We start from the raw sequence: 26,473 nt of genomic DNA, 5'->3' as shown, positions 1-26,473 counted from the left end.
TCACCAAAGGTTAGCCATGTTTACCCCTTGTCCAGGAAAACCAATCTGGATGGCAGAAATTCTGGATAGCTCTCCCAGAACAAAACAAGAGAAGGAAGAATTTTTAAATATGAGCTTTTCCCACAAAAGAAATGAGAATGGACCCAGAGCCAGAGTTTCAAAATATTCTTATCTGTTAAATTAAGAGTGTCTCCCATAGAAAAGCAGTGGAGGCCCCACAGGGCGAGTACAAAACAGAATTAAAACTCCCGAAGGGTCTTGTCTTTACAAAAGAAAAGGCATGAGGCAGCCCCTGGACGGCTGGGCATGCTGGCCACTCCGGTTGGACTGCGTTGCATAATCCTTGCGTCAGCGTCATGACAACGTCTCTGAGCATTTTTGATGGGGGAAAGGGGGCACTGTAGTGTGTGTGGGAAGGGAGGCCTCTTTTCCCCCCTTACCCCAGAGGAAAGGGGGAAGGAACCTGGCTTACACCCTGAAATGAGGCTTCCGTGTGTTTCAAACCATGGGGATGGGGTGGGGCAGGGCAGGGCAGGATCTGTGCTTTGAGGCACCTGAGCCAGAGGGAAGGGGACTAGGGGTGGAAGGAGTGATGCTTATTGCTTTGTGCCTTTCGCTGGGAAGGAGGGCAGCAGCCAACAGTGGCTCACAGGTTTGTAAACTGAGCCTGCTGGCTTGGGGAAGAGGGGCAATGAAGTCGAATTAAATATAAAGAGTCATTTGTGCAAAAATAACTTAAGCAAATAAGACCTGGAGAAGGGTATGCTCCCCTTAGTACCTGGGGGGGGAGGTGCCAAATACCCCCCCAGACCTTATCAGTGACATGGCTTTGGGGTGAGGTGAGCTTCTCTATCCCCTGGAATGGCTCAGGACAAGATTATGGGGGGAGGGAAATGCATTTGTGCTTGGGGGCTGGAGGGGGGGGGATACACAGCCCCCTACCCACTTCTGTCCACAGGTACAGATGGTTGGCAGGGACTCCCAAGGCTCAACTCCCCCCAGAGCGGGGATCAGGTCCAGCTCCAGGGATGGCTGCTATGGGGCCAGTTTCCTCCTCTTGTTCTTGGCAGGACGACCAGGACGGGGCCGGGGGGGCAAGGGAACAGCCACCTGGACAGGTACAGAAAGGTCACTAGCACTGCTAACAAGGCAATCTTTCTTCCTCCATCGATCCCCGGGCTGTCCCTCCCCCCCTGCTTACCCCTGACATGTGGCTAGGCTCCAGGGTAATCTGTCGGGAGCTGCTGCTGGTTCGGGAGGGGCTGCCACAAGGAGAATAAGGAGATAAGGTCAATCTCCCAGCAAAAGAGGTGAGGCTGATGAACTGGGGCAGGGGAAGCTGCCCATACTGGGGTATTCAAATCCTGAATCACTCAAGTGAACATCTGTTGGTTTTGAAGACAGACCCAGCCTTGAAACTCCAAACACAAATGCAAAATAGGCAAAGGCTTGGATGCAAAAGTCACTGTTGGGGGTCAAGCACTTACTTGCTCTTTCTCCTCCTGCCCCTTCTTGACTTTCTAACTCCCCCAGGGGGCACCTGAAACAATTGTGAGGGGGATTAGGAAAAGGGATACACTCCCATGATCCTAACTGAAATACCCTGAAATCAGATGCCCTCCTCTCTACTCACCTTGAGCTCATCTGGCTGGGGCACAGGAGTGGGTAGGTCTTTGGGCTCAGTCCCCCCTTCAGCCAACTCCCCATTATGCTGCCAATGGGGGCCTCGGGGTGACCGTTCCATTTGTCCATTGAAACCACCTCGCCCACCCCACCTAAGGGCCAGTCGACTAGGCTCTCTCCGGCTACCAGGCTTTCGGCCTCGGCCCGGTCTAGTCTCCCCATTAATGCCCCTTGATCCCCCACCTCCCCGCCGTCCCCGCTTTCCTGACCCCCTCCCAGTCAACAACTCAGGAACTGGGGGGTCAGGGAAACCCTGGGGTGGGGCTAAGGCACTGAGGGGGGGCCGGGCAGGCTCCGGTTCAACAGTTGGGCTGGGACTCTCAGGGGGCAAGCAGGGAGCTTCTGGTTGCTCAGTGGGGAGCTGCAGAGCAAAAGAGAAAGTCCAGTCAGCCCAAACCACAGCACTGACATTCCTTTCCTCACATGAGCCACAATAACCCAGGAAACCAAGTTCTTTGCCTGCTTCCTCCAGGGAAGCAAATAGCAGCAAATGTCCAAATAACTCACCTGGAGACTCTGCAGCAAGCAGGTCAAGGGGCTGGAAGCCCCAGAGAGAGGTGGGGGGGCGCCTCCCCCAGGGAGGAGCTGGAGCCCAAGCTGGCCAGGGAAAAGAGGGCCTGGGGGGGTCAGCAGGCTGGGAAGGGTCCCAGGGCTGCTGGTCATTGAAGACAAGTCACCTGAGAATGAGGTAAGGAAGTTAGGAGGCCTCTGCAAACGCGGGGGGGGGGGGGGGGCAAGCACAAGGCATTAACCCCAAGCTTTACAAGACAGTCTCCCTACTGATCAATCTGCTGTCCCCCCACACACACACACTCAGCACCACTTTCCACCTTACCCAGCAGGCTGGCACTCAGCAGAGGGCTGAGGAGTGGGGGGGTTCTCCCTGAGGTGGAAGGGGCCTTGCCCAGAGAGGAGGCCCCGGGGTCAGTAGTTGCCGTGGTGACGCTGGAGGTAGGTGGTCCAGGTTGGGGGGTGCTCAGAACACAGGGCTGAGACAAAAGAAACGACCTCAAATGGCCAGGATCCCATGATAGCCCCAACTACCCAAGCCCACCACTCAAACCTCCGCCCTCCCCATGGAAGATGAACACCTCCTTCCTCCCCAGCTCACCTTCCCCCAGGCCTTCCCTGATAGCACCTACTGCTCTGCTGTCCCAGCCTCACCTGGGAGGGGCTCCCTGCAGGGGGGTCCAGGCTGGCAGCCAGCAGCGCAGAATTTAAAGCTATGAGGGCAGGCGGGGCTGGGAGGGGGGGAAACAGCAGGGGGGGCAAGTCTCCCAAACCTGGAAATGACTCCCCACTTGGACCCCCAACCACCTCCCCAGGTCCTTCCCCATCCCCCGATGGGGGACCCAAAGCCAGTAAGGGTAGAAGTGAGGCAAGGAGGTTGCTGGGAGGGGCTGGAGTGGGTGGGAGGAGGTCCGAAGAGGGTGGTGGAAGCAGGGAAGCCACCAAAAGTGATGGTCCCTCAGGATCACCTGGGGCCACGGGGGGCCCTGGACCCCCAGGAGGAGGCAGGAAAGGCTCAGGGGGAGGTTGCCCCCCACCCCCAGCCAACACACCCAACAAACTGTGGCTAAGCAATGGAGGGGGAGGAGGCTGCCCCAAACTCAAGGGAAGAGGCAGGGCCCCGAGCAGTCCTGGAAAGCCTGCCCCACCCAATGCCAAGCCCTGCTCTGGGCTGGGAAAGGGGAAGGCCTCCCCCCCACTGAGGGAGGGAAGAGAGCAGGTTGGACCCATCCCTTCAGGGGTGCTTCGAAGGACAGGGCTGGGGACCGGGGGGGCTTTGGTGGCGGCTGGAGGGGCAGGGGCACCTGGAAAAAAGAGAGGGAAGAGTCAGAAAAGGGAAAGGAAAACCCCACCCCATTACCCAGGGCCAACAGCCTCTCTGTCCCGTCTTAACCCAAACAATATGGAAGGAGTTCCCCTCTAATCTTCAACCCAAACACCTGGGGTGACATCTACCCCAACCCAGTCACTCATGGGGAGAGAGCTGCTTCAGAACATCCAAGTACCTGGCATGCTGCTGAGGCTGCCACTGCTAGTCCCAGGTAAGGAGGGCTGGATGGGGTGCATGGGTTGGGGGGGGCTCCCTGAGGAGAGGGGAAGGGGTGGGGCAAGGGGCACATCGGACCCCGAAAGGTTAAAGCTTCCATCGGAGTGGGGAGGGTTAGAGAGCCCCAGAAGGGAAAGCACAGAGGGAAGGATTGGGTTAGAGGGTTCCGAGTGAGAGAAAGATGGGGGGGCAGGGGCTCGAGGGCGGGTGCGCCGGGGTATCAGAGGCCCTCCCCCTTCTAGCAATCGAAGAACAGTTGGAGGCCTGCGGGGGCGGCGTTGGGACCGAGGGGAGGGCTGGTGGGGGAGAGGAGGCGCCTGGGCTCGAAGCCTTCGGCCCTGTAAAGTGCTGGGGGGAGGCAGTGAGGGGCGCTGTGCCTTGGCCGCTGCAGAGAGTAGGCTGCTGGCGAGGAATGGGGGTGCCCCAGTCCCCTCTACCATGGGACCCCCTCCCAGAGGCCCCAGGACCAGGGGCAAGGGCAGGTGCATAGAGGCTGAAGACACTGGTGGCTGAGTGGGGGGTCCACAAGAGCCAGGGAGATTATTGCTTGGAGGCAGGGGAGAGGGCGTTAAGGCATCACTGCAGTGGAAAGGGGGATCCAGAGGGTGCTCGCCACTCCCCGTGGGTGGTGAAGAGGAAAGAAGGGGTGCAGGAGGAGAACCCAGGTCTGGAGGGACCAGGCTGGGTCTGAGGGCAGTCCCCCAGATGTATGGGGAGGCATTGAGACTGACAGCAGGGGGTGGGGGCGGGGCTGGGGAGGGAGCATTGCCCCTTGGGAGGAAGCAAGGGCTGCTGCTGCCCCCTGGGGTACCTGGGTCAGGGGGCCTTGGGGGTGGAAAGACACCCCCAGGGCCTGATAAGGGGGGAAAGGGCTGAGGAGATACAGAGAGTGGCTCTGGGGGTAGAGTACAGGGTCCCCCATTAAGTGGGGCCATGGGAGGGGCTCGGCAAGGGGGATGGGCAGTCGGGGGACCTGGGGACACAGTGTGGAACAGTTGGGGGCTTGCTCCCCCTCCTGCAACAGATCAGAAATAAGAGGGTCAAAGCCAGGAACCTCTTCGTCCAAGAACTTCTCATTCCTCACTTCCACCTCTATCAGGTCTCTCCGCCTGCCTGGACTCTGCCACCCCAGCCCCCCAAATGAAGCAGCCCCACTCCGTTCAGGCCTATCTCCCCCATAGTCTCTCTGCTCAGCCCCCTCCCCCTCCAGACTTGGAAGCACCCCTCCCCTGGCTCCCGGGGCCCAGGTTCCTAGGTTCCCTCTAATCCCTCTCTTTCTCTCACCAGGGGAGGGGTGTGAACAGGTGGTCTCCATGCTTCTGTATAGCGTTGCCATGGCGACAGCTTTCCGCCTGTGGTTGCACAGCTTGGTCATGTCCTCCTCAGCTGCCGGCCCCACCCCTGCCCCGCCCGGGGTCACCAGGGCCAAGGGGTCAAAGTTGAAAACCTATATGGTAGAGGGTATGGACAGGCTGAGGAAGGAGAGCCAGTGGGATGGGTTTCCAGAGAGGTCTGGGACTTGCTCCCCGATCCCCCACCTTTGCTGACCCTCATCACGCTGACCTTTGGGACATTGAGTGGACACTCCAGGCCGCACTTGCAGGTCCCGTCACTGAGGAGGTAGCTCCGGGTTTGCTCCAGGGAAGACAGCTCTGTGCCACTCGGACTGGGGAGAAACAGGGTCAGGAAGGATGAGATTAGGGGGCACAAGGTCAGCGAATACTCCCGAGGGGCAGAGCTACTTAAGCCACTTCCAAGATCCTCCTGGGTGGGGCAGCACAGTCTAAGGGGAGGGAGGGTGGGGGGAGGGGGCCGGGGAAACTTCCGTGGATTCGGGATCAGGGTGCGGGGCTCGGAGGGGGCCGGGGGCTCGGGGTTGGGGAAATGGACGAGGCAGCCAGGCACGGTCCATACCTGACATAGAGCACGGCACCCTCCCGCACACAGCGCTGCCAGCCAATAGGGACAGGGGAGGCCCCCGGGCCCCCAGCTCTGTCTGCTTCGCTGCTCTCATTGCCCCCATTCATTGTGTGCGCTCAGCTCCCATTCGCCTGACAACACAGACACTCTGGTGGGCACTGGCAGAAGGGCAGGGAGGGACACAGCACAGGGCATGAGGGAAGGCTTGGCTAGAAAGGGGAGAAACCAGTGCGAGTCGCTCTCCTCCATGGGCCTGGGCAACCCCGAGGAAGAGCCCCAGGGCGGTCAGGGGCACGTTCGGGGATCTGGGGAAGGGGGGCAGGGGGATGCCCGCGGTGCGCGACTACCTGAACATCTCTGCAAACATGGTGGTGTCCAGTCCAAGCCGGGGCCTCCGGCTTAGCCCACACCTGCAACACAGGGGAGGGGGGGGCCTGTCAGCAGAGGGTGACAGCGCCCGGCACTGTCCCCGGAGGTCTTCAAAGACCTCAGACGGGGCAGAGCTCCCGACTGCTCCCCCGGGGCCCAGAGGATCGCCCCCGAGACCTGGGGGTCTGAAGATGGCAGCCCCCTACCCCAGGGGGGTCGAAAGACCACCACAAAGCATGCCCGCACCCACCACGGCTCCCTCTTCCAAGAAAACTACCCAGTTTAGCCCACGGATCGCCGGGATTTACTTGCCCCAAAGCCCTCCAGGGTGACCTCCCTTCGTGTCCCCGCTGCCACCCGACGTTTCCCCCAACACATCTAGCGTTCGTTGGGCGAGACCCCGGGAGCAGAGGCTCGGCTCCATCCCCCTCCCCGTTTGTGGCGCCTTAAAGGTTCCTGCATTTCCCCCACCCTGAGTTTCGACGGAGGGCACCGCCGGCGAGGAGGGCCCCGGGGCCCCGCCAGCCGCCCTAGCCACGCTGACGGCCTTTCCCGAAGCCCCCCGGCACCCCTGTCACCCCGCGCCGCCGGCCCGCCGCGGCCTGGGGACGCGAGATTGGCGAGTAGGAAGGAACTTGGGGGGAGGGCGGAGGGGTGAGCGCCGTGTCGGGAGGAGGAGGAAGGAGGCGGCGCAGGAGGCAAGAGACAGACCCAGAGGTAGGTGGCGGGGGAGGGGGAGGGGAGGGCGAGAGAGGAGGAGGAGGGAGGAGGAGGGAGGGAGCAGGTGAGAGGAAGCGGCGCGGAGATGGGGACCGAGGGAAGGCGAAGGGGAGAAAGGGGGAGCAGGGAGGGAGCGGGGACGGAGGGAGGGACGAAGAGAGGGAGGGAGGGCAGAGCGGGGGGAGGGGGGAAGGAAGAAGCCGAGGAGGGAGGGGGCAGGAGGGGAGGGGGAGGGGCGGGGGGCCGGGCCCCCGCACTCACCGCGGCCCATAGTGCCGGCCGGCCCCGCCCTGCGCAGTCGCGGCCCGGTGGGTGAGTGTGAGGGGGTGGGGGGTAGGGGGTCGGTGTAGCCCGAGCCTCCGGCCAGTCCTAGCAGGAAGCACCGCCGCTGCCGCGGATCACCGAGCGGCCTCCCGCGCATGCGCCATAGGGGCCAGGGGCAGCCCTGGGGATTCCGTTCCCAGAAGGCCCCGCGCGGGTCGCCGCTCCGCCGCCGCCGCCACCACCGCCGCCGCCGCCGCCGCCGCCGCCGCCCGGACGGGAGAGGGGCGGGGTCAGGCCCCCCACCCCACGGACCGCGACGAACCAACGGGAGGGGCCGCAGTGCGCATGCGGACACGCGCCTGCACCTCCCTCCCCCCGATCAATCCCCCAGGGAACAAACCCGTCCCTCCTCCCCGCGGGGATCTGAGCTAATTCCCGGTCCACCAATGACCTCTCCAGGCCCGCCCCAAGACCGAGCCCCGGCCAGCCAAGAAGAACGAAAGCGCTGGAACGCCCAGCACCTCCCCGAAGAGGCTGCACGGTACAGGCTGGGCCGGGAGTCCGAGGGCCTGAGTGCGAATCCCTACTAGGCCACTTTGTCCACCCAGGCGACCTAGGGCCAGTCACACAACCTCTCCGATCCTCCCTTTCCTGATCCCTAAAAGGAGGGGGTTGGGCAGCTCTTAATCCCCCGGTCCCCCAGGACCTCCCTCCGCCTGTCACCGACCCAGAGCGCACGGTCTCTGCGGGGATGACAAGTTCAGCAAGATCCTCGGCTGACCATGAGGTAACAGGTCCCCGGTTTTAGCACAGCACACCTGCCACTTGCCCTCACGACAGCTTCGGCGATATCCCATCGGGAACACTCGGCCTCTGCTTTAAGGAGGGCACGGATCAAATCTTCCCTCTTTGTCTGGTGCTCCATCAGCGCCCTTTGATTGGCGGCATTCTCATCTTACAGATGAGCAAACTGAGGCACGCAGAGGCTAAGTGATGTGGCTGGGGATTGGCAGCTCTCACATCCTTCTTATACATCCTAGCCAAACTCATCTCCCTTATGCATCCATCTGGCTGCATCATTTATTTTCAAATATCCTTGTTCCTAAAAAAAGGTATTGGCAATAAAGGCATTCCATAAGCTGGCATCACTACCTTTTCCTCGTCCTTATCCCTTCCAGGGGTATTAATCAGGGGAGTCAAGCCCCCTTATACTTCATTACGGCGCCCCTCCACATAATCCGAACTGGAGGGCTCGTAATGTTCCTTCACTGGCTGGATTCCCAGCCCATCTTTTAAAGTCCCAACTGCAGGAAGGCTTCCTCATGGAAGAATGAACGTCATGCATTTATCGTGTGGTTTTTTTCCATATACAACACAATATATAATGTATTACTTTTGTATCTTTGTTTATTACAGCTTATCCTCTTCCTAGACTGTAAACTCCATGAGCAAAGGGACCGTGTCTTATCTCCCCAAGAGCCTAGCAGTGCTTCGCACCCAGCAGGCATCTAATGTTATATTGAATTAAAGCACTTTAAAAATTGATCTCAATCAACATTTATCATAGGTGCTCAGCCGACTGGTGTGCAAAAATCACTGTGCCCTAGAACTTCCTGGGGTCTACTTACAACTGGATTATAAACTGCTTATTTATCTTTCTCTCCAGCACAAGCACGCTTAATGGCTAATGTGCTGTAGGACGCGTTTGTTTTCCATCACACCCTGCCTCAGTGGGCTCGGTCCAGCAGGACTGAGCCGATCCGAGTTCTCTGGGTTAGAGGCAGAACCCTCGGCAGGGCCTTCTGGGAGGAAGCTTGCTTGCATGACCCCAAGGGTGAAAGTTAGAGACCTCTGGCTTTTGTTGGGAATTGGGGAGGGTGTGTAATGGGGGGAAAGGTCACCCTCAGCGGAGAGAGAAGGAAACCCGTGACAGCCCCAGGGATCAGAGCTGGGATTTTGTGACATCTAGTCCGCTCTCTCCCCGCCCCTCACAACCCATTTTACAGATTAGCAAAAGGAGGCCGAGAGGTAAAAGGAGAGAGAACTTAGATTTGGGGACTCGAATGCATCCAGGCCTCCCTCTGCTCAAAGTGGCCCCGACTGGGAGAGGCAGTGGAGGCCGAGAAGGCCCCCTGCCACGCCGGGGCATTCGCGGGCCCAGGGTGGGGCGGTTGGCCGCTCCCGGCAGTTGGGCGCCCGCGGCTCCAGGCCGCCCGGGCCCCCGCCTCCTACCGCCCTCCACAACCCGCGCGCGTGCGCGCACGGAGACACCGGTTGCCAAACATTGCATCATCTCCGCCCTCCTTTCCTCGCTTACTCCATCTCCCTCCCTCTCCTGGCCCCACAGCCCTCCTTCCTTTCCCTCCGCTCCCCTCTTTTCCTCGCAGCTCTTGCTCGCGCGCGCCCGCGCGCGCGCACTCGCATGACTCACCCATCTCCCCAGAGCCTCGTGACCCGAAGCCACTTCCGGGTACAACGCGACTTCTACCCCCGCACGGAGTGGGGCAGCGAAGCTCCTGAGTGGTGGAGACCAGGGGGCGGGGCGGGGCCGAAGCTGGCGTGCCCCCCACCTATTGGGTGATGTCTCGACACCCCGCCCCTCCCCTGGGAGGAGGGCAGGGCCGCTTTAAAAGGCCTGGACCCAAGGCCTAGCCGAGGTCAGACGCTTGAGTACCGGACAAAGGATAGATGATGATGAAGATGACCCGGTGGCAGCCGCAAAGCCAGAACCAGAGCCGGGACCCGAGGAGAGAGGCGAGTGTCATCCCTACCTTCTCCCCTCCCGTGTCACTTACTGCCCTCCCAAAATTAGGGACTCCACCCCCTACTCCAGGGACTGAGCCCCCAAAGCGTGAACGTCGTTTCCAGAGTCCTTTCTAACCGTAACACCTAAGATCCTAATAAATTCAGGGAGCTCACTACCCACCCCACCGCACCGCCGAAAAAGGTGTGAGCTCCTCTTATCCACTATGGGAAAGGGTTTACGCCCCCCTCCCCCTTCTTTGGAAGGACAACCCCCCCCCCCATCTGACACGGAAAACTGAGTCTGTGGGATGCTGCGCCCTTCGGGTACCAGGGTGATGGCTCGGGCGGGGTGGAAGGTGAGCTCGGCCCGCAGAGGGGAGGAGACTGACCCCCGAGGGGAGCACTGTCACCACTCGGCCAATCACAGGGAGAGGTGTCAGGAGCCCTCCCCTCTGCTGGTGTCTGTCCAAACCTGTATAATTTGGGATTTGGGCCACAGCGAGCTCACCCTTTCTCTCCCGCCTAATCCGCTAGCAACAATCTGGGCGCCATTTATTCTGTTGATTTGTACTCTTGGGCCCAGTGTTCACCATCTCCTTTCAGCAGAGAATTTTAGAAATAAGGGACCCTTAGAAAATAGGAAAGATGACAAAGTCCGAGAGGGGAATGACTTCCTCTTACCGTAGCCTAGTAGCTTTGATAATGCAGCACAGCTATTTCTCCAATTTGAGAGACCCCGAATGTGATATTTGGTATACTCTACTTCCAGCAGACGGGGATCCCCCTACCCTGTGTCCCTTTCCAGGCAGCCCTGTGTAACCATTGCATCAGGCCAGCCCCATTCCTGACTCTGGAGCCCTCTGGCCTGGGGCCTCACTGCTGATGAAAGCCCTGTCCTGTATGCAGGAAGGCAAGGGAGAGTCCCATGGGGTATTGACAGCCCAGCAGAGAAATACTGGGGGTGGTATTGCATCTCCAGCCCCCTGGGAGCCCAGAAGCTGCTGTGCCTGCTGCTGCTTGCCACCTCTGGGCTGCAGCTGTCCCTGCTCTGTCAAGGGGACACAGAATCAGGAAAATGCCAGTCCAGTCCCTTCTCCAACAATTAATTGCGGCCTAATTTGGATGTTATGGTTAGGCTATGGTTTGCCTAGGACTTTTTTCCATTTTGCAATCAGAATGACGAATGTCAGCAACAAAAAAGAAAAAAGGGAATTAGGCTCTTCTTTGAGCTATACCCACACACACCTTGGAGGAAGATATATGGACTCTAACTGGTCAGCAGAGCTCTCAGACAACTTTCAGAATGAGAAAGAAGTACAGTACAGAAACAGTCTTTCCAATGAACTTATCTCTTTCTCTCTCTACCCTCTACAGTGTTCCAGAAGAAAGTCTATCTTCATACATCACCATACCTGAGAACAGGTAAATTTCACCAGGCCTTTCCCCTTAGCTTTGAGAATATCCACAGTGATACTTAAAGATGCCAGGGCATATTTAAAAGTTGGATGGGCTCATTTCATTTCTCCTGGCCCCATAAGTTGTCTGACTCACTATTCTTTTTTTCTTTTGGTGGGGCAGTGAGGGTCAAGTGACTTGCCCAGGGTCACACAGCTAGTGTCAAGTGTCTGAGGCCGGATTTGAACTCAGGTCCTTCTGAATCCAGGGCCAGTGCTTTATCCACTGCACCACCTAGCTGCCCCTTCACTATTCTTTTTGATGACCCTTTGCCGGCTTTTATTTGGAGAACAGCTGGGAAATCTCGCCTCATCACTAGAATTTGGGGCCCCACCTTCCACTGGCATAAGAGTAGGATAAATGATGTTACCCTGGAACATAAACTCATATTCTTCCACAAAGTACTGTACAAATATTGAGGTTATTATCAAAATTTGCAGCTTGTTTTGTGAAGTATCCTCATTGCCAACACTCTTTCCCCAGAGTCTGACCTAACCAGAGATGGCAGCTGAACCACTGCCCTTCTCCTTTGGGACACTCTCTAGCTGGGAGCTAGAGGCCTGGTATGAGGACTTGCAAGAGGTGCTGTCCTCCGAAGAGAACGGAGGAGCGTATGCCCGACCCCCTGAAGCAGAACAGGTAAAGTCTGCAAGAGCAATGTTCTGCTAAAACCCTGAGGCAGGGAGCATACCTATTATTCCCATTTTACAGATGAGAAAAGTGACTCGCCCCAGGTCACATAGCTACTAGACACTGCAACTTAAGACTCCAATCTTCTGACTCTTAAGATGAGGGTTCTTTCAGGTATACAGAATGCTGTGTCACACTATTTTTTTGTTTCCTTATAGGAAGAACTGAAAACCTTTACTACTCTTGACCCAGCCTCCCTGGTCTGGCTAGCTGAGGAGCCTGGGCCCGTGGAAATCACAAGCAATGGCCAGAGCCCTTGCTCTCCTGAGTCCAGCCAGAGTTCACTGGCCCAAGAAGAGGAGGAGGGGCAAGGGGAGCAAGGAAGAAACAGGAAACGGAGACACAGTGAGCAGTCCCCAGCTCGAGGGCGGAAGCGAAGTGTGAAAGAAAAGGAACAGGAGAATGAACGAAAGGTGGCCCATCTGGCTGCAGAAAACGAGCGACTGAAGCGAGAGATCGAACGACTGACCCAGGAGGTAGATGTGACGCGCCAGGCCCTGATTGAGCGCATGGTCAGCTTGCCCCGGTCCTGAGCAGCTGGGACTCGGAGGCCTTTCTCTCTGCTCTCCCCAGTGCCAACCAGCAGCCACACACCATGTATATAGATGTTATATTTATTATGTCTGACCCACTGCATTAAAGTGATTTGTACTCAAGCACACTCAAATGGTGTCTCGGGTTTCATTTTCATTTCTTCTTCTTGCCCTTTGGAGGTTCAGGAGGCTTCCCTTCAGCCAGGGCCAACTGTTGTTTGAGTTCCAACAGTTTAGCCACCTCAGCCGCCACCTGGGCTTTATCCGCTTTCCGTGCCTTCAACTCTCGGACAACGTTGCCCTGAGAGGTCACAGAAAGCAGGGATGAGGAGTGGGTACATCCCCCCAAGGCCAGCCCCCTCCCTTTGCCCTCAACCTACCTGTTTTGTCACTGCATCCGTCAGTAGCTTGACCTGCTCAGGATCGGCTAGTAGTGGGGGGGCTTCTGCCTTGGAAACTTTGGCCTCAGAAGGAATAAGGGGATCATTTTTACCCCATGCATAAATTACCCCTCCCCACACAGAAACATGCTTGCAATTATCCCTTTAACAGCTCAACAGCAGGGAGAGTGATTACCTTCAGCTCCAAAGGATCTTCTAGCTAAGGCAGGAAAAAGAGAAACTACAGGTGAGGTACTAACAGGATGAAAAGAAACAGAGGGAAGAGGAGGAGGGCCGCTGGGAGGGCCACTTAAGGACAGGAGGTAAAACTGCACAGCCGCCCTCCCTCTTCTTACCTGGCCCCCTCCAAAGCGCTTCCTCAGGCTTTCAATCTGGTCGATTTCTAGCTTCTGGAACAAGGGACTAACCTGGAAGGAAAGAGAAGGTTAAGCCCAGTTGCATAAAAGGAACGACTGCTTTGATACCGGCCGTCCTTGAAAGGAAGCTTTGAAGGAGTTTCAGAAGAAATAAAACTCGAGGAGGGAACAGAGACTGAAACCTTTTAGAAAAGATAATCCATAGAACTCTGACCTGAGAGACAGCCAAGGCCAAAGCAGAAATTGGCTTCAGAGGAAAGAAAGCAGGAGACGAGGCTGGCTGCCTAATAATATCATCAAAACCAGCTCCCTCCCAGGCCTCTCCGGCTGGGGCCAGACCAAATCAGGCTTAGGGGAATCTAATAAACAGCACTGCTTATGTTATGTTTAAGGATGAGTGAAAGATAAGCTGAAATGCAAAACTGAAAATGAAAAGCAGAAGCCTTGGGAACTCCAGGCCTAAAATGAATGAGAGCTTGGAGAGGAAAGAAGGGTAACACCAGCTCTTCCTTCTTAGCAAAGGCTCCGAGGACAAAAGAGAATTTCAGAAATAGTTTGTATAATTGGAAGATAACCTACGATTCCAATCTGGTGCCCGGCGGGCAAGAAGCATGGGAAGTCAGTAGGCAGGACAGCACAGGCCACCGGTGGCAACTGCAGCTGGGTCTGGATAGTTGTGCTGACTGTCGGCATGTAGGGCTGCATCATGATGGAGAGCAGGGCAGCCATGTTCACTGCCACGCCTGTCACTGTGCCGGCATGGAGTCTGTGGAGGGTGGAGAAGATGTCAGTCAGGGGCCCACAGGTAGAGCCTTCTCTGTTGTTTTTTTGGTGAGGCAATTGGGGTTACGTGACTTGCCCAGGGTCACACAGCTAGTAAGTGTCAAGTGTCTGCTCAGGTCCGCCTGACTCCAGGACCAGTGCTCTATCCACTGCACCACCTAGCTGCCCCAGTCAGAGCCTTCTCTCAACCCATCTCTTTACCGATCAGCTTCACTGCCCTTGATCCGCTTCCAGGGCTCGTTCACTTGAATGTACTGGTTGCCATGCCGTGAGATGGTAAGGATACAGCGAAGGGCATCTCTGATCCTAGGAGGGAACAGGTGGTACAGAGCAACAGTCAAAGGTTAGACCTTGGAGGACCCAATTCCAGAAAATCGTTTGAGGGAAGGTGAAATCAGAGTACTCACCTGACCTTCTCCAGCAGTTGGTGGTACTGTCGGAGCTCCACTGTGACATGGGCAAGTAGTCGCTGGTCATCTGGAGTTAGCATCATCTTTGGCACACAGCCCCCAAAAAACTTACACACAAACATCCCAGCTCTGGGGGACGTGGGAAAAGAGGGGGAGCAAGTTGAGTCCAGACCTACTTGCCAAAGTTCAGTCAACCAAACTCCCCAACCCTGAAATCATCCCCATTTCCATCACCCCACATTCCCTCAGCATTCATGTCACTGATACCTTAAGTTCTGCATCATGGAATCTAGTCCAACTGGGTACTCTCGGTACGTGCCCTAATGTGCTGTTGCTTCTGTTTTTCTCCCATCCCTCCTAGGGGAGATTTAGCTCCCAAGGCAGTGGCTATGCTTTTTTTTCTATCTCCCCCAGTCTAAGCCTCTGCTACACACAATGGGCATTCAATTTCATTTATTTTTACAAAACCTCATCACTGATGAAATTATCAACTGATGGATGATACTGTATCCGATATTACTATCAGACATTGAAGAAACAGAGTAAAAAAGGAGTTGGAGACAAAACTAGCTATCCATAATATAAATATAACTATACATGTATATGTATATATATAAATATAATCTAGCTATCCATAATATAAATATATATGTATATGTATATGTGTATATATATAAAATTAAAAGTATCCAGGGCTGCCAGTTTCCTAGTTAACCACCCAAGTGGTTAAGAGGATTCTCATCCATGGGAAACATTCCAATGGCCTGGGCAAAACACAGGGAGGAGTATAAGACTGGAGAAGAGATCACAAGGTACTGCTACAAAGTAATGAGTTTTACTTGACAGTGGCATACTCCTGTCCTTTACAGCCACCATTCTTTTTTACTTTTTTTTGGGTGGGGCAATGAGGGTTGAGTGACTTGCCCAGGGTCACACAGCTAGTAAGCAGCAATTGTTCAAGGTCAGATTTGAACTCATGTCCTCCTGAATCCGAGGCTGGTGCTTTATCCAGTACACTACCTAGTACAGCCACCATTCTTAAAACTTTCTCAAGGAAAAGTTACTTCTACTATATTATCCCCCCTGGGGAGGAAGATATTTGTGAAGATATTTTTCATTTCATAAAATCAAAAGAAGAGGATTTATCTTACTTAAGTCCATTTTCAATCAAATTTTATTTTACACATCCATTCACAGAAAGATGGGAGAGCCCATACTTGACCCTTCTCTCCACTTTGACTCCTCCCTCCCATCACATGCCCCCATCTTCTAACCACATACAGCTTTTTTTTTTTTCCTTTTTCTTTTTTTTCACACAGGCAATGAAGATTAAGTGACTTGCCCAGGGTCACACAGCTAGTAAGTGTCAAGTGTCTGAGGCCGGATTTGAACTCAGGTCTTATTGAATCCAAGGCCAGTGCTTTATCCACTGTGCCACCTAGCTGCCCTCCACATACAGCTTTCTAACCATACCCCCAAACCTACATATTCCTGCCCAGCTCCTTCTACTGCTTCACATGGTCTCTAACCCTTCCTGAAAGAAGGAAACCAAATTTCCCCACCCACACACACCTCTCCTGCCACCAGTCCCAAGGAAACAAGGAAGTCACAGAACAAAGTTATGCCCCCAACAACTCCCCAGACTCTATTTTCTCACATTAAGTCTTACCTGTTGACAAAGTTACCCAGGTTGTTGAGCAATTCGGAATTATTCTTGAGCATCAGGTCAGTCCAGGAGAACGAACTGTCCTGGCTTTCAGGCCGAACATAGAGCAGGTAGAAGCGCCAGATGTCAGAAGGGATGCCCGTGTTTTGGGCCATGTCCCCAAACACCCCCACACCTCGGCTCTTAGAGAACTTCCCATCCTCATAGTTCAGGTATTCTAGAGAGGGAGGGGAAGGTCAGCATGGGGCTCTTCCTCCCTCTTTCTCCCACACACTCAGCACCTCTTGTATCCACTAATCGTGGTATTCCCATATTAGCAAAATTCCACCCATTTCCCCTTAAAGCTATATGTCAGTTCCCTCCCTCTCCCATATCAGGGAAGTCTAACTGATTATCTATAACACATGTACATTATATACAAATCTTGTCTTCTGAGATTCACCCAGGGACTATAAAGAATCTAATTCTAAAACACTCTTTGCCGATAAAGTCATACCTAAAAAGGTGGAGAAACATGAATTGCTCATGGGTTGGTTGAGCCAATATAACACAAATGACAAAATGACCTATGTTAACTTAATTATTCAGTGCTGTACCATACTGCTGAAAGAACAGTCTACAAAGCAAGAAAAATAACAAAACTCAAATGGAAGCCAAGAATCTCAAGGGTAATAATGGGGAAAATCAGTGGGAAGGAAGTTTATCAGTATCAGATCTCAAACTGTACTACCAAATAGTAAACATTATAATGGTTTGGTACTGGCTTAAACAAAAAAGAGGCTGATCACTGGAACAAATTATGTCCACAATATAAAGAAAAGAGACACTGTGGCATAGAGTTTGAAAACCCAAGACTTTAGTTACTGGGGAAAGGACTCATGCTGACAAAAGCTGCTAGAAAAAATGGGAAAGTAGTATGACACACTTCATGTCATACACCAAAATATGTTCCAAAGGAATACATGACTTAGACATTAAAGTCACATCATAAACAAATTGGAGGAGCAAGAAGAAACCTATGAATGGGTAAGAGTTCATAACCAAACGGGGAGGGAGAATCGATCACAGAAAATAAAAATGTACTCGTTTTGGTTAACTATATGTAATTTTTTTTTTTTTTGCAGGGCAATGGGGGTTAAGTGACTTGCCCAGGGTCACACAGCTAGTGTCAAGTGTCTGAGGTCGATTTGAACTCAGGTCCTCCTGAATCCAGAGCCAGTGCTTTATCCACTGTGCCACCTAGCTACCCCCTACCATATGTAAATTTAAAAAGTTTTTGCACAGGGCAAAAACAGTAGATAGAGCACCGGCCCTGGATTCAGGAGGGCCTGAGTTCAAATCCGACCTCAGACACTTGACACTAGCTGTGTGACCCCTGGGCAAGTCACTTAAACCTCATTGCCCCACCAAAAAAAAAAAAAACACTTTTTTTTGCACAAACTAGGAGGAAAATCTGCAACAATTTTCTCTAATCAAAGGTCTAATTTCCAAGACAGTCAGACAGACACACACACACACACTCACTCATTCAAAATTATAAAACTAAGACTCCAATAGATAAATGATCAAAAGGATATGAAGAGGGAATTTTCAAAGAAAGAATCTAAGTTATCAACAATCATAAAAGGTGAACTGGAAGGGAAACTGAGAAGACCTCGAAGTGAATTGATGCAAAGTGAGCTTACAACTAGGAAACAATTTCTACAACGTCCACAACATTAAAGAGAAAAACAACTTCAAAAGACTTGAGAAAGCCGAAGAACACAACGATTAGCAGACAAAAGAATGAAAATAAAACCCTCCACATCTCCTGACAGGAGAGGAGAATAGTCATCGATTTTCAGATATAGTTAATATAAATAAGTATCGAGGATTGGTTCTAGGTTAAAAAAAAAACCAAACAACTTGCTCAATTTAGGGGATGAGCACAGATAGTAAAAGGCAGATTGATTTTTAAAATATGTGGTTGGGGGGATTATTTTTTAAAAGCAAAATATAGATTCTTAGAAAAACACTTTTTAAATAAGCTTTTTTTTCTTTTAAAAACAAGACAATAGGGGTTAAGGCACTTCCTAGGGTCACACAGCTAGTAAGTCTCAAGTGTCTGAGGCCCAATTTGAACTCAGGTCCTATTTTCAGGGCCTGTGTTCTATCTACTGTGTCACCTAGCTGCCCCTAAATAAGCTTTTTCTATATCCAACTTCAGCCACAGTAAGAAAAGGGATAATTCTTCACACCATTCCTCAACAAGTTGGGAAAAACCTGCCGATTCTGCGACCAACCTTTCTATTTGGGAAGGGGGTCCCTTTGGCTCTCCTACCTGCCCCGTTCCTCAGCCCATCTCCTTCAGTGCTCTGCAGTTATTTCTTTTCTCCTCAGCATAGACTTACTAGTCCATTTCAACCCCTCTGCAAAGAATCATCACCTAGGTAGGCACCATCACTGACTTCACCTTCACCCTTGCCCTGTCAAAAATCCCACTCTTACTCCTACCCTCCCATCACTCAGGGCACCTGTGGCAATGAGGTGCTGACCAGGGTATAATTGTCTTCAGCTCCGAGGGCTGAGCAAGGAAGACAACACTGTGGAAAGGCACATTGTCTTTGGCCATGAATTGGTAGAGTTTCCACCTGCATAGTTTGTGTAATGAGTGAGAAGCTCAATGAAATCTGATATTCAAGAGGAGAACAAAGACCCTCCCCCCAAAACTAACACAATCTCTGTCTCTGTCTGTGTCTCTCTGGTCTCATTACCACCCCCACATCCTAAGCCCCCTGCCCCCCAACAACAGCCTCAAGTAAAGTTTACCTCTTCTGGATTCTTCCACCACCGTTCCCATGGTCAGTATAGTTGCTGTGATGGACAGATAACCAATTGTGGCATCAAACCAAACATAAAACACCTGCAGAATCAGGAAGAAGGGACATATGGGAGGATGAGGATGGAGTAGGAATAAGGTGACGAAGACAGGAGGTAAGAATGGTTACTGACGAAAACATTCATGACTCATGAACCCCGCCCTCCATCAACTGAAAACTCCATGCTCTCCAACAAACTCAACTCCATTGGGTCAGAGCCAACCCCAGGGCACAGGGGCTTCAGAGACAGTTTGGTTGGGGGGAAGGCGGGGACTTGTCAAGCTCCTGACCTTGTCCTGGAAGCCCTCTAGGGGAGACAGGGGGGTACCCCATTTGAGGTCACGAGTTATACACCGTGTTTGAGCCCATCCCGGAGCCAAGACCGAGTGATGAATCGAGCGTTGGGTGTCAGTCACTGCCAGCGAGAGTCCGGCCCAGCCACTCCTCCAGGCGTTTCTCCAGCTGAGGAGAAGGATGAAGACTGCTATGTCAGCAGAACAGAGAACTCACACATCAGTGGGGATAACAGGGGGGAAAATAGGAGAATTTACTTGGGCAGGTCCTGGAACAAGTGCTGGAAGATTTCACCACAGGGATTCCCGGCAGATCGTACACTGAGGCTTCTGCATGGAGAGAACAGACTGGGAGAAAACCATGAAGATCCAAAACAAATTAGGGGATCTGTCCACCTGAGCTGACCCCAGGTGGAGAAACCCTTCAAAGGGAAAGCAGAGGATCTTGGCAGGAGTGAGTTTCAGCAGGTAAATAACAAGAACAAGAAGGAGGTGGAGATGGGAAGGGGAGACGGAGGGAGGCTCTGAATCCTAGCGGGAGAACCATCAGACAAGGAACTCAGCGAAAACAAGAACCCCCTATGTATGTGTCGGGCTCTTTCTGACCTTTAGCTCAATGGCATTGATGAGCTTGCCACACTTGTCACACTGGTCACCACGGGCCTCCTCATAGCCACAGAAAGGACACACGCCCTCCACAAATCGGTCAGCAAGGAAGCGCTCACACCGCTCACACCTCAGCTGCTCCACTGTGTCCTTGAGCAAGAAGCCCCTTGACAACAGCCTCTGAAAGATGTCTTGGGTGATCCTGTCAGGGTGCGAGGAGAAGAAGGGAAACAACAGAAAAATCAGAGGAACCAAGGCAAAAGAGCAGAGAGCTGCTCAGGACTCAGGTTTAAAAAAAAAAAAAAAGGCTAGTGGGCCCAGAAAGAGCTTGGGCTTCCTCTCTGTTCACCTCTTCCAAGAGGCACTGAGAGATGTTAGGCCATTTTAGTTCACTCTCTAAATGTCACCATAACCTTTGATACGACCTTTTCCTTCAATAAACTTTAGAGAGTGCGTATTTCTGTGACAACTCACTCATCTATTTTGTCTTGGTACAGGATCATAGATTAAGACCTAGAAGGGACATTCGTGATCAACCAGCCCAGATCCACTTTCTAGATTAGGAAGCTGACTCACCCCAGTGACTTGTCTAAGGTCACAGCTATACTTTGTGGACCCTATTTTTCTTTGTGTGTGTGTATTTCACTGCATTGCTCTGCATGATTTCACACAAAGAATTGATATCTCAGGGTTTGCCTTCCTAGGGAGCTGAGGGGCGGGAGGGAGCTTGGAACTCAACTTTTTTTTTTTTTTTTTTGCAGGGCAATGAGGGTTAAGTGACTTGCCCAGGGTCACACAGCTAGTAAGTGTCAAGTGTCTGAGGCCAGATTTAAACTTAGGTCCTCCTGACTCCAGGGCCGGTACTCTATCCATTGCACTACCTAGCTGGTCCAGAACTCAAAATTTTTAGAAAGGGAAAGTTAAAAATATTTTTACATATTTAATGAAATAAGTAAAAATGTATTTGAAAAAAAGAAAGTAACACACTACTACTCCACTAGCCTAAGTTTCCAGGAGTTGGTCTGACACCCCCCACCCTTAGCTCCATCAACATTCCCCTTTCATGCTCTGTCATCTCTCTCTCTCCCCCCCCACACACACACACTCCATCCTCCCGACCCCCGACCCCAGCCTACTTAGTCTGAAGTGGCGTGGTGGTCCGTCCAAAGAAGTCAAAGGAAATGTTAAACCAGCTGTAGATGTTAGCATGGATGGGTGTGGGTACTTGGTCACAGATCTGCTGCGGTGTTAGGCCCTCCTCCATGGCTTTAGTTTCTGTTGCTGTCCCATACTCATCTGTCCCACACAAGTACAATGTATTCCACTGCCGTAGTCGGGAGTACCTTGAGGACAACAGAGCAGTCAAAAGGGACAATCTAAGCCCATCCCAATCCTGGCCCCCACTTGCCCCAATCCAAAAAAAGCACATTTATTAAGTACCAACTGTGTACAAGGAATGGTTCCAGGCACTTTGAATAGTCACAAATATATGTTCTCCATCTTTTTACAATGCTCTTTTCTAGGCCTCTAAGCCCCTGTTCCCTGTGCCTGCCAAGTGCTCTGTCATGCACGAGGCCCTTCCCTCATCCCCATTTCCAGGGCATGTGGTTTTTCTTCAGAGCCCACCCCTCCCTCTGGAAATTCCCTTTCAGCCCCCTATAGCTTCCCCAGTCAAGTCTTTTCCCCAGCACTCTGATCCACCTGGCAAAGACATCAGCACTAAGGACACAACCAATGATGTTTCCAAGATGCGGAACATTGTTGACATAGGGAAGGGCACTGGTGATGAGTACATTCCTTTCTCCAGCTACTGGCAACCTGGTGAGAGGGGGAAAAACACAGTTCAGGGTGACAAGCTGGCAGTTTGGAAGGTTAGATACAAGGCAGAGGGACCCGTGGCCAGGTTAGAAGGCAAAGAACTGGGACAGCTAGATGGCGCAGCGGATAAAGCACCGGCCCTGGATTCAGGAGGACCTGAGTTCAAATCTTGCCTCAGACACTTGACACTTACTAGCTGTGTGACCCTGGGTGAGTCATTTAACCTTCCTTACCCTGCCCCACCCCACCCCACCCCACCCCCAAAAAGGAGAGAGGCTATAACGATGATGATGATAGCAAACATTTATATAGCCATCTACCCTGTGCCAGGCACTGGGCTAAACACTTTATAATTATCATCTCATTTGAGCCACACAACCCTGGGAGGTAGGTGCTATTATTATCCCCATTTTACAGATGGGGAACCTACGGCAAACTGAGGTTGTGACTTGTCCCGGGTCATCCAGCTAGTAAGTATCTAAGCTGGATTTTGAACTCAGGTCTTCCTGACTCCAGGACCAGCTTTCTACCCGTTGTACCACCTAGCTGCCTAAAAGAAAGGAGACTCCATTAGAAGGCTATTATAATGGTCTAGGTGAGAAGTGACAAGACCTAAACTCTGATAAGAGTCTAAAGTAGAGACAGAGAAAGAAATACAGGAGAGGAAGTCGAACTGCCTATCCTGGGGAGGGGAAAAGGTGACTGAAAGGATGATGACGCCCATGCCAGAAATAGGGAGCTCTATCACCCTGCACTTATATTGTCTTGTGATCTTCTTGGCTCCATTTATTTATTCAACGCTGAGCTCTCCACTAAGGCATAGGGGACTACGTGAGCTACAAAGACAGGTAAGCTATGGTTCTTTAGGCTCAGTCTGAGAGAAATAAGACACATACGAGACCTCTTGCCACAAGAGAGGATATGGTAAGGACCAAAAGAAGAAGACACAAAGTGCTATTAGAACTCAGAAGAGGCTGAGATTGATTTGGAATCAGGGAAAGTTTCACAGCCTTCAAAGGCCAGACCGAATTTGGATGGGCAGAAGGCCAGCACTCCATGCCCAAAGGCTATCAAGAAAAGCTTTAGTCCTCTTTGGAGAAAGGTAATAGTTTGGTTTGGCTACTCAGAGAATAAGTGCCTTGACGTAGTAGGTGTTTGTTGAACTGCTCAAGGAGACAGACAAGACTGGAGGACATACAGGAGAGAGTTTGAATGCCTTGGAGGGGGAAGAGCTTGTTTCCCCTAACATGGACATTTACCCAATTTAAATCACTCTAAATCTTTGGAGATGCCTTCTTTACTAGCCCCAGGGTGTTTAATACAGCTCAGAGCACACAAGGGATGAAAAGTAAACACCAAAATATTTAGTGAAGCTGCATGATAAGTCCCCAAGAAGTAACAGTTTTCCTCCCTCAATCTCATTGCTTGTGATATCGCCACCCCCCCACTACCCAGACTGCCCGCCCTTAGATCTTTCCAAACCACATCCAACCCTGAAAGCCCAGCTCAGATTTCATTTCTTCTATAAAACTTGTCCTGAGTTCTAGTCACCAAGGGTGGATTAGAAAAGGCAAGGAGGGTTAGGGACTGAGACAGGGAAAAGGATGACAGAGCTCTTAAGGAAGACTTCTGGTGAGACACAGTGGGGAGTGGGTAGACTGCTATCTTACCCCAAGCTCCCCTCTACAACGAGGGTGGAAGGAACAAAGGAAATTTGTGTTCCTACTCACACTGGGTTCTGCCGGGTTCTAAGTGGAGGCAGAGCCTCCCGTCCTTGCTCCCCACGCTGTAACCGGCTGTGGCGATCTCCTCCTCAGAAAGAGTGTGAGCAGACAGCTCATCCACCTGTGCACAGGGAACCCCCACCCAATGCCCACCAAGTAAGAGCCATTGCTAGGGGGAAGGGAAGCCTCCTCTTTCCTCCCAACAATGTTCCCCAAGGAAGGAGCGTGAGCAGAGGCCATCTCCTAACCACCCCCCATAGACAAGTCTTCCTCCTTCCCATCTCATACCTCAGGCTCATTACTGACAGGTCTCTCTAAGGAACACTGGGCTTGGTTGTCTTTGCAGATATGCCCGGAGAGCCAAGGCCCCCTGCTTTTTCAGCACAGATTCAACTGCCTGCTGGCATGGTCCTGGACACTCAGGTCCGGAACCAGGGTCTGCAAGGCAGCAAGTTCATCTGGGCACCAGGATGGGGAAAGAAATCAGCTTAGGATGGGCACAAAGGAACTTTTATTTTCTAAGCTACCTCCTCCCTTCTCCCCCACAACCCTGCCTTACCCCCAGCATCCTCCAACAAAACTCTACCTCCTGTAGGCATTCAATATTCCTACCTCCCATACTAAATCCCTCACCCCTGGCTCCCCAGGGACTGCAGGGTTAAGTGAATAAGAACAGTTCTCACCAGGAGGTAAGTTGGATCCTGGCAGTAATGGGTACAGCACTCCCCACAGAACGATATCAGCCAAAGACTCTGATCCTTTAGCAGGAAAAGAAAGAATAACAAGTTTGAGAACTTAGCTCTTCTTAGAAAATTCTTCCTCCCTGTACTCCCAGACCCAACTTACTCCTGCCAGAAAGGGCAGCTCCGCCGACTCAGGGCTGTGGTCGATGTGGATCAATGCCCTTCGTACAGGCCGAAAGGACATCCTCTCCTTCTTTCCCTGGACCACCAAGTTATAGAGGGCAACGGAAAGAACAGGCTACAGGGGGATGGGGAAAAACATGGGAGTTAATATGAACAAAAGGAACCTAGCCCTCCTCACTTTGCCAGGTCACTGTTACTACCTGTAGCTCTGTTGTCTCCCATTCCAGCCATTGGTTAATGAGGTCATCTTGCTCGCCAACCGATTAATAAATAGAAATACCTTTCAGAAAAGAAAGAGATAGGATATGAATTTAGGGGATGGTCCCATCTGCTATGCCCAATGACAAACCCTTATCTTTCTTCACCAGTGGCACAGAGAACACCAGTGCCAAAGAACAGAAGCCGTCAGACTTTATTACTTAATCTTTACCACAGTCTTCTCCTCTCTCATCCCCACTCCCTCCCTCTTACCCACACCAGCCAAAACTGACCTGCAAATTGCACTAGTAGAGAAGAGGTAGTGGCCACTTTCTAGTTTCAGGACTGGAAGTTTAGGCCCGAGGTCAAGAATGGGACCACACGCCTGGTAAGGAGGAACAGGAAAAAACAGACAGGAATAAAAATAGATCCAATGAACCCTAAGTATGAAGAACTCACCCAAAACTTATAAACCCATGGGGAAGGGAAAGGACAGACAACTAACTCTTAAGGCAGGGCCACTGTAGGGAAAAGTAACCAGAAGTGACCAATAATGGATTTCAGGCCCATTCTAATTAACACTTAGTCAAAAGAAATGAGACAACTGAGAAGGATCTTCTTTGATCCTCCAGAACACGAATGACCTTCAGCACTGTTGTACAACTAGAACCCCTTTCATATTCTATTACTGTGATATGCCTTTGTATCTTATCCCCTTGCCCATAACCAGGAGGGGCAGGAATCTGCCTTAGCTAAACTGTGTAAACCTACCCCAACCACTCCCCCCCCCAGCCCAGATCCTAGCAAAGCACCCTACAGAAAGTAAAACTTAATACTTGTGGAATCAGCGAGTTAACATCCGGAAAAATAGGGATAAGACTATTCACAAACTGGAAGACTACAAGTGGACTGGAGACAACAAAGAGGAAGAATTGAGTAGAACAGGTATAAATAATTAAAAGAAACAACTGTCAGGAATCTTAAGAGATAGTGCTGGAAGTTATTTTTGGGTCGATCCAATCCAACTTCCTCATTTTAAAGATGAGGACACTGTAGCAGAGAGGTTAGGGGACTCTGCACAGTTACCCAACTAACAAAAGTCTGGAGCAGGATTAAAACTCAGGTTTTCCTGACTCTACATCACCTGGATGGCTGGGGATGGAGGTACAGTGAGGGGGGTCGCGGGTTCTAGGGGAAGGGGAGGGAATTGAGAAGCGATAGTAATGTTTTGTTTGTTTGCGGGGGGGGGGGTTGTTTTGTTTTTATACAGCAATAAAACTTTCTTCTTTTTAAAAAATAGTCCGTGGGAGAGGAGACCGGGAGCACATCTCAGTACTAGAGAAAGGAGTGGGGCAATCGATGCAGATGACTTCGAGCAGAAAGAAGGGATAGGAGGCTGGGGCGGGGGGAGGGGACAAGAGGGTCCTGGAAGGACGAACATGGGGATATGGGGGAAATAGGGAGGGGGGTGTAGTGGAGAGATCCTAGGAGGGAGGGGGGATATACGACGAGCCGGGTTGAGGAGCGGGAATCAGAAGCGTGCGGGCGGGGAGGGGGTGGGAATCTGGACTCTCGCGCCCCATCCCCGGTACCTTCGGGGCCCACGGTGCTGATAAGCAACTCGCCCCTGGCCCCTGCCCGCCCGGCCGCGGCCAGGACGGGCAAGTTCCCCGGAGCGCCGTCGCTCACGAAAAGCCGCATTTCGTCTCCGCGCAGCCGCTGATGCAACAGAACCGGCTTACCCACCCCTCGCACGCCTGCTTCTGCAGTCGGGCTAGTCAACCGCCGCGCTGGACGCTGGGAAGTGGAGTCTCCGATCCGACGGCGCCTTGGGTCCTCCAGCTAGGCGGAGACTCTATCTCCCACAATGCATCGTAAAGGAAGCGGAAGAGACTACTCCGAAACCATAGAGACAAGGGCTGATGCTAGAGATGTGCGCTTCTTTCCGTGGTTGGCTGGTTTTTCCCACCTTTAAGCCTCTACTGTCAAGCAGCCGAGACGGAGTCTTTGTACGCTTATGAGGCTCGCCATTGCAGCCACCTAATTCCACCCCTCAAGC

At 52.4% G+C, this 26,473-nt stretch overlaps 4 protein-coding genes across 11 annotated transcripts; 2 read left to right on the top strand and 2 right to left on the bottom strand.

Moving 5' to 3' along the window:
• Positions 1-150: 150 nt before the first annotated feature.
• Positions 151-9,511, bottom strand: MBD6 (methyl-CpG binding domain protein 6). Of its 8 annotated transcripts, none has more exons than XR_006353270.1 (14): positions 7,010-7,129; positions 6,007-6,069; positions 5,654-5,790; positions 5,303-5,405; positions 5,024-5,186; positions 3,699-4,754; positions 2,848-3,497; positions 2,519-2,672; positions 2,191-2,360; positions 1,634-2,044; positions 1,488-1,540; positions 1,202-1,262; positions 943-1,110; positions 151-368 (listed from the first exon to the last, which is right to left on the bottom strand). XR_006353270.1 is itself a non-coding variant. In XM_043966806.1 (13 exons), the coding sequence occupies exons 3-13, from the start codon at positions 5,764-5,766 to the stop codon at positions 1,036-1,038; spliced, it is 3,009 nt and encodes a 1,002-aa protein (XP_043822741.1). In that variant the 5' UTR covers positions 5,767-5,790; positions 6,007-6,069; positions 9,444-9,511; the 3' UTR covers positions 151-1,035. The 8 variants fall into 8 exon arrangements, 6 of the variants coding, with proteins under 6 accessions (XP_043822741.1, XP_043822740.1, XP_043822739.1 ...); XR_006353269.1 differs by having other exon boundaries at positions 947-1,110; XM_043966806.1 differs by lacking the exon at positions 7,010-7,129 and adding an exon at positions 9,444-9,511 and having other exon boundaries at positions 151-1,110.
• LOC122728325 (serine/arginine repetitive matrix protein 1-like) lies at positions 7,168-8,543 on the top strand. The gene is made up of 2 exons (XM_043966815.1): positions 7,168-7,799; positions 8,429-8,543. Exon 1 carries the CDS (start codon positions 7,168-7,170, stop codon positions 7,600-7,602), a length of 435 nt encoding a protein of 144 aa, XP_043822750.1. The 3' UTR covers positions 7,603-7,799; positions 8,429-8,543.
• A 45-nt stretch (positions 9,512-9,556) lies between the features above and the next one.
• DDIT3 (DNA damage inducible transcript 3) lies at positions 9,557-12,563 on the top strand. The gene is made up of 4 exons (XM_043966814.1): positions 9,557-9,766; positions 11,132-11,179; positions 11,696-11,851; positions 12,061-12,563. The coding sequence occupies exons 3-4, from the start codon at positions 11,714-11,716 to the stop codon at positions 12,433-12,435; spliced, it is 513 nt and encodes a 170-aa protein (XP_043822749.1). The 5' UTR covers positions 9,557-9,766; positions 11,132-11,179; positions 11,696-11,713; the 3' UTR covers positions 12,436-12,563.
• On the bottom strand, positions 12,499-26,186 carry MARS1 (methionyl-tRNA synthetase 1). Its single transcript, XM_043966817.1, is given in 33 exon segments — positions 12,499-12,736; positions 12,816-12,899; positions 13,012-13,035; positions 13,172-13,243; positions 13,772-13,958; positions 14,177-14,281; positions 14,383-14,514; positions 16,055-16,268; positions 18,565-18,582; positions 18,585-18,626; positions 18,629-18,674; positions 18,854-18,893; positions 18,895-18,953; positions 19,200-19,267; positions 19,270-19,320; positions 19,323-19,373; positions 19,462-19,505; positions 19,507-19,532; positions 19,809-20,010; positions 20,945-21,151; positions 21,510-21,626; positions 23,357-23,418; positions 23,421-23,471; positions 23,639-23,672; positions 23,674-23,761; positions 23,764-23,808; positions 24,034-24,100; positions 24,188-24,331; positions 24,417-24,470; positions 24,472-24,496; positions 24,708-24,799; positions 25,741-25,742; positions 26,007-26,186. Coding segments are annotated over 33 exon segments (2,709 nt in total). The 5' UTR covers positions 26,116-26,186; the 3' UTR covers positions 12,499-12,589.
• Between the last annotated feature and the right edge of the window lie 287 nt (positions 26,187-26,473).

Source organism: Dromiciops gliroides, chromosome 5 (assembly GCF_019393635.1).
Source record: "Dromiciops gliroides isolate mDroGli1 chromosome 5, mDroGli1.pri, whole genome shotgun sequence".
Taxonomy (NCBI): Eukaryota; Metazoa; Chordata; class Mammalia; order Microbiotheria; family Microbiotheriidae; genus Dromiciops; species Dromiciops gliroides.
The sequence above is the reverse complement of the archived record's forward strand: the minus strand, read 5'-3'. Positions and strand labels throughout refer to the sequence as shown.

Bases quoted from the DNA above. Each gene is read 5' to 3' on its own strand.
- MBD6 (XM_043966806.1), bottom strand. From the start codon at position 5,766: ATGAATGGGGGCAATGAGAGCAGCGAAGCAGACAGAGCTGGGGGCCCG. The intron at 3,498-3,698 runs GTACTTGGATGT...TCTTTTTTCCAG, and splicing joins CAGCCTCAGCAGCATGCCAG to GTGCCCCTGCCCCTCCAGCC. The intron at 1,111-1,201 runs GTAAGCAGGGGG...GTACCTGTCCAG, and splicing joins AGCCTAGCCACATGTCAGGG to GTGGCTGTTCCCTTGCCCCC.
- LOC122728325 (XM_043966815.1), top strand. From the start codon at position 7,168: ATGCGCCATAGGGGCCAGGGGCAGCCCTGGGGATTCCGTTCCCAGAAG.
- DDIT3 (XM_043966814.1), top strand. From the start codon at position 11,714: ATGGCAGCTGAACCACTGCCCTTCTCCTTTGGGACACTCTCTAGCTGG. The intron at 11,852-12,060 runs GTAAAGTCTGCA...GTTTCCTTATAG, and splicing joins GACCCCCTGAAGCAGAACAG to GAAGAACTGAAAACCTTTAC.